Raw genomic sequence first — 10,343 nt, forward strand, 5'->3', positions numbered from 1 at the left:
AGGAGGAGAAAAAAAACGTTTTATATGTTTATTAAGTTAAATTAAATTAAATTTCTCTTATAATAAAAGACTAACAGCATGGTTGTAGTTATGCTGATGACACTGACGTATGTCTGGATGTTTCTACTACTGTTACCTTTGCAGGCAGCAGGTCGGCCTGATGGAGTATCATCTCCTCCGACATCAGCAGTGTTCGTTCTGGGCTGCACAGGTCCAGAGGCTAAAATTAACAAACATCGGAAAATGTACCAAAATCTAAGTTTTAGTTTAGGCCAGTCAATTAATCATGATTAATCACGATCAATGAAAGGATTGGATATTCTGGTTCGTTTCAAACAAATTTTTTTTTGTCTCACCTGGACGAAGATGGGAAAGATGACGGTTTTCGGGGCAAGCGCGACGTAACTTTCATAACCGGCGCAGGGCAGATGGGACTGGACGATGGTGCAGTTCTGGTAGTTTCCATAGGTGCTGGGCTTGGCTGCAGATGAGGTGGAAGAAGACAGGGGCGGTGGCAGGGTGGAGTTGCGGTTGGAGTACGACTGTCCTGATGATGCCCCGGGTCGTTTGTCACGGAGGATATTCTGCCCTCTGCAGGGGTGAGTCTGATACAGACGACCTGGCGATCATGTACACAAAGGTGAATTTATAGTAAATACTGTGTACTACTGTAATATCAGTAATGATCAATATGACCACCGGGGGCATACCGATAGTCCCGTTCCTGTCTTGATACAGTGAATGGAGGTGCTGAAAGAGAAACAGTTGCAGGATCATGTTTCCAGTGGTACATCTGAGTACTTGAAATACATTTTTTTATATATTTGATTACAAGTATTGTGAGTTTTCAGTTTCAATCTGTACTGAGATCAGACAGAAGAAACTGAAAGTGGTCGAGGTTCTATTCTGAGTTAAAAAAAATCAATGAGAGGATTGGAGTTGGTATGATCTATTTTTACTGTATGTTGTAATTAAGGTCAAATTGAAGATCAAATGTCACAAAAATAGGGGTGTGTGCAGCGTTGAGGAGAACCTTACGCTAGGCTAGGCTAACTCACCTGTTCTCCTGACGTGACCGGTGACAGGATGATGTAATTGTCTCCATTTGATGATGTCACGTGGGTGCCTTTGAGTGTGGTAGTGCGTTGGGAGTACTCCGCCATCTCCCTTGCTTCTTCCTCGTCTTCCTCCTCCTCCTCCTCCTCCTGGTCCTCCCTCCTGTCCTTCCACAGAGACCCTAGAGCAGCCAGACTGGACCGGACCACTGACCCTTGACCCCATCTTCGACCTTGTTTGCTCTGGTTGGGCTGAGGCCATAATTTCTTGCCTGTTAACTAGGAGACAGAGGTTATTACTTTATAGCATGGGTGTCAAACATACGGCCCGCGGGCCATTACCAGCCCATTAGGTTGTTCAGTGCGGCCCGCTTAATGAATTTTAAAAATAAAAATATTATGCAAACACTTTCCAGGATATTTTTTGAAAAAGTAAAACTGAGTATCTTTTCTTAAAGTTAAATTTTTGTTCTATTTCTGATTTTATAAAGGGGTTTCAGACTCACTGCGTTATTTGTAGAGGGGCGGAGCAAAGTTTCTCCTCCTGGTCGGAGTTCAGGTAAACCTCTCCACACCACCAGTACAATATGAGATGGACAGCTCCTAAAGACACAGACAGAGAGAGAGAGAGAGAGAGAGACAGAGAGAGACAGAGAGAGACAGAGAGAGAGAGAGAAGTTTTTATTTTAGATTAGGAAAATAACCTATGACCTATGACTTGTAGTGAACCTGAAGCTCGATAAAACAAATGTGAGGAAGCCGTGTGTACCTAATGGCGTGAGCAAGTTCCACACACTTCCAGGTTTCGACAGGAAGTCCATTCAGCTGCAGGACCGAGTCTCCTTGGCGAAGTCCAGACTGATAAGCTGGACCTCCTGAGAAAAGAGGAAGGAACAAACAATTAAATTTGACTTCACACGCTGACATTACTCCGAGGTTGTGACTCGGCTTAGCTCAATCCCAGGACTCTTCTGTGACCTGGGTTTTTATGAGTCAGCAGGTACTGTGAACTTTCCCATGGATTTTTACATGTGCATTATCACAGTTGTTGACATGATGTGTGTGTGTTTCTTACCAGGGTCAACAGCTTGGACTTTGACGGGACAGTCAGAACAGATCGTGAAGCCGAACCCATCTGACCCTCGGATGACGTTCACCTACAGAGAACAGAGTCGGAGCAGAGTGTGAGCTGGATATACAGGCGTGGGTAAAATTTCCTGGCACAAAAAAAAAAAGCACGGCTTTTTTTAAAGAACAAATCAATGTACCATATTTTTCGGACTATAAGTTGCTCCAGAGCATAAGTATAAGTGAAAGGATGAAAAACAGTGCAACTGACAGGAGTAGCAGATACTGGTACACAAGCCTAGAGTGCCCTCTGGCGGTGCGAAAATAACAAATGTTCATTTTCGGTGGTACAGGAGTAGCAGATACTGCTTTGCAAGCTTAGAGTGCCCTCTAGTGGCTGTCAGTGTGAAACTAATGAACGAGTATAATAAGACACAAACCCAACCAAAGGATGAAAGAAAGCGTGACTTATACTCCAGAAAATACAGTAGTCTTTGTAGCCTGAGGGCTGCTGGTTCAACTCCCTGTCTTGGACGTGCGTTGAACACAAAGCACCAAAACTCTCTGGCTCTTGGGACAAACTGAACAGTGCAGTAGAACCAATCTGAACACAAGGTGTCATTTTTCTCAGGGTGAACAAAAAGTGAAGTGCCATTCAGAACCAGTAGGTGGTGCTGTGTCTGACAGTTTTGTGTTGACCTAGTCAGGATGTTTGTGGTAGATCCAGACTGGAGGTCAGTACGGGTGCTGGTTTCCATGACTCTGTAAACAGCGACACTCCGGAGGAAAAGGTCGACTCGTCCTGAGAGTTTTTTCTCCACAAAAGAAGTTTAATGTCCCCGTGTTCCTACTGACAGCCTGATATTAAAACTCCTACCAGGAAACGTAGACCCCTATCTGTGCCTGAGAAGGCTAACGCCGGGGTGAAGGTATTTGGACAAGACACTGTCTCCGTGTTTGGATTTCTCTGTAGGATCAGTCCTAATAATTCAAGGTTCCATGAGAACACACTTCAGATTTGAGTTTAACAGAGCGGCAACGGAGAAGGAAAACCGACGGGTCTGCATGCACACCTTGTCCTGTCAGCAGGAGTTTTTCAGAAAATCTTACAAGTTTAATCTCTGTGTGAATTATTGATGGTGGCCTGTCACACACATGGCCAGTCACACATCCCAGAGATGGAGTACAGTTTTAGCTGGTTTATACTTTTATACACATGGATATAAAACATTCATCTCTGCCACTCTCTCTCTTGTTTACACACACACACACACACACATAAAGGGAAAGCGAGAGGGAGGAGTTATTAAACATTTACTCAACCAGGTGGACTAGAAAAACACTTTCTCACACACACATACACTCATACATACACAATGAGAAAACTCCAGAGAATTTGCTGGGAAACTAGAGAAAACCCGGTCAGTGACACCATACTTCTGTCACTCACAGGGGATGTGTGTTTTCTGCTGTTTAACTTAGACTCGAACGGCGATATCGTGCATGTGTCGCCCAGTGTTCAGATGGTTTGGAGTGAAAGGCAGATTTCTGTCACAAAAAGATGGAAATAAACCAAACAGAACTAACGTTTGACCCACCAGTGGAGGTAAACAGACACTTCAACTGATAAAGTACGGGTTTATATTACTTTGTGTTGTTGCTTTACCAATTAGATAAATATAATGTGTGAACCGCCCACGAATCTATTACTTGTACTGTTCTCTGACGTCCAATCCGTAAAAAAAGAAATGGCTGTACGTCACAAATTTGACTTACGTATATATAAATATATATTATATATATATATACACATACATACGTATATATACACACGTATATAAATATATAGTCATATATTTCTATACATACATATATACATTATATCTACATCTATAAATATATATACACACACATATATACGTATATGCACATATATACATACATATACACAAATATACTCATATATATATATAAGACACACCTGTGGGAAGTTCTGTCCAATGCAGGTTTGACACAGTCTGTGGATGGTGTGCATGACCACAAATCACGTTATTGGGATCAGTCCTGTTGACCTGCCGTCCATCCAGTCTATTAACAGTTCTCACCAGAGTCTGACACTACCTGGTTCGCAGACAAGTCTAAACTTCAAGGAAAAGTCTAAATCGAGTCCCGAGTTCTCAATGAAAATGTAAATAAATAAATTGACACAGAATTCACAAATGCAAAAAGGTCGTAGCCCAGTGTCGGGTACCATCACCAACCAAGATCCATAGATTCAGACCAGGTCTATATTGACACATACTGCTATAGGATTTAAGACTGAGGCCTGTTTTCATCCAAACATCCACTCTGACTCTAGCCGTGGACCGAGAACCTGGTAAAAAAATAATAATTAATGCTTAAAGCGAAAAAGCGAGAAATGACATCTAAGTCGAGGTCTGCAGTTTGGACGGAGTCCTGGTCAGACCTCGGTCCAACTGGAGTGTGTGAACTTTTTTACTGATGTTGTTGTCGAAGCAGCGTGTGTGTGTGTGAGAACCGACTGTGTAAAGAATAGCAGGAAACACACACACACACAAACGCACCAAAACACTGCATGGATCCCTGCGATAAGACACACTCTTCCTGAACACATACATGGACGTACACACACACACACACACACAGAGGTACAACCCCCCCACCCCCCGACTCTCCCCTCCCTCCTCCATGTGATCAAATGGCAGTTTTTTTGTTTTTTTTTGTTCATAGTGACTAATACTCTCAAGCTCTAGGAAACGACTACTGGAATTCTGGACTGATTTAATAACGATCTGTCCTGAGAAGCTGATCTTTGACCTTTAGGATGAATTAGCTGCTGAGTGGACAGAGGACACTGGACACCACTCTGTCCAATCTACCTCCAAAATAACTAGAGCACAAAGAAAATGTTGAAGTAACGCTTTCAAAATCCATTAACTCCGACATCCATTTATTATTGCTCTAATACACAGTAAATACATGTGGTCATTTAAACACACTGTGGGGAAACTTTTTTGTGCTTAAAATACCATCCAAACACCCAGCACGTTTGTGACTTGGACTACAGTCATGTGACCAGCTGACGGACATAGTTATTGGATGGATTGTTTTCAGGACTGTAGTCTTAATTTTAATACTATACAGAAGTTCTACGTCAGTGTTTCCCAAACGTTTTTTTTCCAGAGGCCCATATTTTAAAAGTCACAAACCCTTGCGACCCAAGTTAATAGACATTATTCGTAATCTCCTGGAAAACTTGATACAAGACGACCCAAAAAAAATCTCTTGCGACCCACCTGAGGGTCACGACTCCGTCTTTGGGAAACCGTGACACCGTCAGGATGAACAGTAATGATGCGCAAAATCATTACAAATCATCAAAAAAAGTGTATGAAGATACATTGAATATGAGTTATATTTTAATATTTTTTAAAAATATTTCTCCATATTCACAATTCAATCATTTGGATTGGTCACAAATGAAATGGGTGAGAAACACTGACCTCTATCTGCTGTTATTTGTCTGTCTCTCTGTTCATCCACAAAGATACTTAAAAAAATGAAACAAAGTCTCACAAAGTACAAAATTGTGGTAGTCTGGTGGTTAAGGAAGCAAACTTGTGTCCGGAGGGTCACAGGTTTGAGTCCACCAGATCACAGCCCACCATTAAAAAATAAAAAATGAAATACTACAACTGGGACTTAAGCATGACAGGAAGTACCACTGGCCCATATGAAGTCACATATATTTTCTATTTCAGACAGGCTGGGGGTGGAGGGTGCAGACATGGTCCATGTAGGTACTCAAGGGGCAAAGGAATCCAGGACTCACAAATCCAGCAGAACAAACATGAATGTGTGTCACTGCCCTTGTCATCGTGTTAATAGCCAAAGTAGCTGCGCTGTATAATTCATCAACTGTGAATCATTGATGAGTTTTTAAAGACAGGCACTCAGATACAAACAGAGTGGAATGAGCTCTTTCCTGGTCAGTACACAGAGTGGATTTGGTGAAAAAAAGGAGATGAAAATAAAGATGAAGTGATTTAGTCTTAATATAATACGACCAATCCTGAGCTAGAATCAATTATATATTGGTATTGATTGAAAATCCATCAGAGGCGACAGAGACGGGAGAGGTCACGGTGAGGAACACATCTGTTTCTTACTGCCTTTGACACAGTACGGAGTTGTTGTATTTTTAAATACAATATAATAAGTGTGGAATTCATCTTATATTCCTATATTGATATACTTTAGTTAAGTTTATCCAATGTCTCAGCTTAATAAAACATGGATGGAATGGCTCTGAAACAAACATATGTGACATATATAAGTATATATACACATATATAAACACATACGTGTATATACATATATTTATACATATAGATATATAAATATATACATATATAAACACATATTATGGATATATAACTATATTTATACATATATGGATATATAAATATATATCAATATCTAAACACACATTTATATATAAATATATGTATACCTATATAAACATATGTATGGATATATATAAGTATATTTATACATATACTGTATAAACACATATATGGACATATAAATATATTTATAAACATATATATAAATATATACATATATAAACCCATATATGGATATGTAAATATATTTATACATATATGGATATAGAAATATATATCCATATATATAAACACATCTATACACCACATGTATAGTGACAGTTAAAATGTCTAATGTATTTTTAGGAGAAGTAGAACAGAAATATACTATACTATAATATAATTTATTGGTCAGTGTACATATATCGACAGATATTCATGCAAACAAATTCACTCCTCTGCATTTAAAACCTCTGTCCTATTCTAGGATCTTCAGATTTAAATCCTGTTGTACTCTACGTTTCTCTGTCCACAGGCTTCGCAAACATTTTGAAATGTGGTTCAACGTCGTGTTTTTAACCAAACTTGACTTAAAAACTATTCAAAGTTTTAAATCATTACAGAAATTTTCGGTCTTTGTTTTTTCCAAAACAGGAAGAACATTTAAAGTGAATCTGGAGTGAGTCCTTAAATCAGACAAAGAAGCAGGTTGGAGAAGGATATCTCTGGTGGAAAAAAAACACTAAAAAAAAACATTTTAGACCTAAAGAGAGGACACGTAGATTTAAAAAAAAAAATTCTTTTAAAAAATATATTTTTAAAACTAAACTTTTACTTAAAGTTTAAGTTTACTAAACTTAAACTTTTTAAAACCTTGACTTGAGAGGATCAGGCTCATTACCGGAGGTTTGCATGTTCAAATCCTGCCCTGGCTGTTAAGCAAGTTCCTGAGAGTTCCTAGTGCTCCCCAGGGTCTGTATATGTATAATGACCAATAAGGCTGACTCTTTTTAATGTCGGGACCTCGACCTTTGACCCTGGCGATGGAGTTGAGTTTTTTTTTGTGAGCCTTCTGTGGCACCACTGAAGTTTGCCAATTACTTAAACCTTTAAAAGTGCGAAAGGGCAGAAATTTTCAGACTCACCGTCAGGCGTTGGATACTGATGATGTTGTTGTCTTGGGACCTGGCGAACTTCTGGTTGTCATTGGTGAAGAGAGGAGAGACGTAGTTGCCGTAGTTGGGTTTGGTCGGAGCCGAGCTGCTGTTGGAGTTCGCAAGGTTGCGGCCGTTCGGACGACTGCTGCTGGCGGTCGGGTTGTGGTTGGTCAGGTCTTTGAGTCCAGTGGTGGTGGTGGTGGTGGTGATGGCGGCGGTGGCGGTGTTGCAGTTAGATAGGTTGGTTGCGGCAACGGTTGTGTTGGTGATGATGCAGTTCAGATCAGCGTCTGGAGTGGAGTCTGGCGTCCTCCTGAGGTCGGCTGCAAGCAGATAACCACCGTCATCATCATCGTTACCCGCGGCATTCTCCCAGGCCCACGCCGTGTTCTTCCAGAACATGGTGAACTAATTGGACAAGTCAGGTCCACCAAGTTAGACCAGAGGGACTATGGATCAGATGTGGATTCAGGCTTAATCTAGAACTTTTCCGAGACTTGGACGGACCTTAAACCCTGTGGTTCCTGTATCGCACACTTGAAGATGTGCAGAAAAAAATCAGCGTTGAAGACACTTTTGTAGGACGTCTGCAAAGCTGTGAGGTTGAAACTGCTCTATTAAGACCAAGCAACTAGACTCAAGTACTTCAACCTACATGATGTCGTCACATTTTAGCTTTCTCCAGTCAAATGTCCGGAAAACTGCTATGACAAAAAGTAACAGGAAGTCCTCCTCAGGTCCTGGACGTGGTCTGGGGTTAATCCCGACCGATGAACCACTAAAAACCTGACCAGGTACAAGTACCGCTCACTACTACAGACGTACAGATGAAAGTACTCGGGTTACTACAAGCTGCTGCAGCTGCGGCGTCCTCTGTCCTCATCCTTCTCTCTCTCTCTCTCTCTTCTATCAGTTTTGTACACCCGGGTGGACGAGAGTCAGAACTCAGTGTGATGTCAGAGGGGGGTGGGAGTCGGGGGTAAATGGAGAAAGATGGAGTCAAGGATGGGAGGGGGTCGAGGAAGGTATTGTGAGGGGTCACATGGTTACCAGGCAGCTTCTCATTGCCATGGTAGCGGTGTGGACCCCCGGGGAGAGGGAGAACGGGAGAGAAGGAGTCAGTTTTAATCTATATCTGCTGCTCACTCGTCCCTCGCTGCCCCGTCACTATAAATAGATAAAACACATACAGCAGATTTACATATGGGACAGTGTGTGAATGTGTGTGAATGTGTGTGTGTGTGTGTTTTCCTGTCAGAACTAATGAAGCTTAAATGTTTGCATGCATCTGTGTGTTCCAGCTGCAGTCCTCTGGTCTTCAACTAACTTCCTTCTACATTAAACTAACTTTAATGTAACACTTTCCTGCGTTGTTTTTATTTTTTATTTTTTGTTATATATTTTTATAAAGATTTATATTAATATATCATATTTATTTTATTAATACTGTTTGAATTTGTTATTATATTTATATTTTTTTTATTTATATGTTTATGATATATTATAAATATATATTTACATATATTTTATATATTTACAGAGATTTTAGCTAAGTTTATCCAATGTCTCAGCTTGATAAAACACGGATGGAATGGCTCTGAAACAAACATGCCAAACACATATGACATATATAAATATATGAACACAAAAATGAAAAAAAATTTGTTTATCTAATATTTCCACACAATTCGTATCAATGTAAAACATACATCCACCGTTCCAGCAATATACAGAATTTTGTTTTTGTCTTATTTGGAAATTTTGTTTAGTTTGTCTAAATGAATCTTACTCAGTTACAATCATGATTAATCACGATTGGTCATGATTGATCCACAGCTACCCTGTGCTTAATCACATAAAAATTTGAATCCAGTTTGTTTGGCAACCCAGGTATTAAACTTCATGTTTTATACTCTACCAGACCAAACGGTGGTGTTGTTTATTTTATGTTTTTTAACCTGATACCTAAAAATGTACTCAAGTATTTATCATTAAATGTATTTTATATATGTCTGTGAAGTAGTTACACCTATGTTTCAGAACAAAGACCCCAACTGTCTCGTTACTGCATTGTTTTCTCAAGTGCAGAACGTTAACCTATTTAAACTGCAGTGTCAGGACTTTATACCATTAATGCAAACATCATGCTTTTAAAATCCTATTATTATGGTGTCAAATCTTGGTGGCTGTGTAATGCTTTTAAACATACAGTACACATGTAGTACATACACATGTACTACATACATACAGTACCCTACTTTACAAAAGTGGTTTTGCAACCATAGAAATAGAATAGGTGTTACAGGTATTTTATAAATGATTTTAGGAGTAGAGAAATACAAAAAGTTCTAATGTGGTTTAAGCCGCATCCCTGGAAGATTTCACACCCGGGGAAGCCTCCCCGCGGCTGAGAAACTAGCCCTCTGCCCTGGCTGAAGGGGCCCAGCGACCTGGCTGATGGTGCCTGTGTTTTGTGTCCCAGAAAACAGCTTTGTCTTTGCAGCTAAATATTGTTGGGAATTAGCATCTGCGTTTACACGTTAGCCTTAAACACTTGGTACAAAAAAAGGGAGAAATATATTAGCAGATGTACTGTATGCACCTGCTTATACATGCATGGTACGTACCAGAAATACACACACATGCATATATATATA

At 40.1% G+C, this 10,343-nt stretch overlaps 1 protein-coding gene across 3 annotated transcripts in view; it reads right to left on the reverse strand.

Moving 5' to 3' along the window:
• The window catches only part of LOC103397956 (regulator of G-protein signaling 3-like), a 23,539-nt gene that overhangs the window by 6,782 nt on the left and 6,414 nt on the right, over nt 1-10,343 (reverse strand). For all 3 annotated transcript variants that reach the window (XR_003048945.1, XM_017042989.2, XM_025053313.1), the window contains exons 11-18: nt 7,675-8,009; nt 2,131-2,212; nt 1,825-1,930; nt 1,562-1,658; nt 1,059-1,334; nt 711-750; nt 357-619; nt 137-220 (exon numbers count right to left, since the gene is read on the reverse strand). Coding sequence is in view for 2 of the 3 variants with exons in the window: in XM_017042989.2 (XP_016898478.1) it covers nt 137-220; nt 357-619; nt 711-750; nt 1,059-1,334; nt 1,562-1,658; nt 1,825-1,930; nt 2,131-2,212; nt 7,675-8,009 (1,283 nt within the window). In the remaining variant the exon portion in view is untranslated. The remainder of the gene's footprint in view (nt 1-136; nt 221-356; nt 620-710; nt 751-1,058; nt 1,335-1,561; nt 1,659-1,824; nt 1,931-2,130; nt 2,213-7,674; nt 8,010-10,343) is intronic.

The sequence above is a fragment of the Cynoglossus semilaevis genome, chromosome Z (genome assembly GCF_000523025.1).
Source record: "Cynoglossus semilaevis isolate Cse_v1.0 chromosome Z, Cse_v1.0, whole genome shotgun sequence".
Taxonomy (NCBI): domain Eukaryota; kingdom Metazoa; phylum Chordata; class Actinopteri; order Pleuronectiformes; family Cynoglossidae; genus Cynoglossus; species Cynoglossus semilaevis.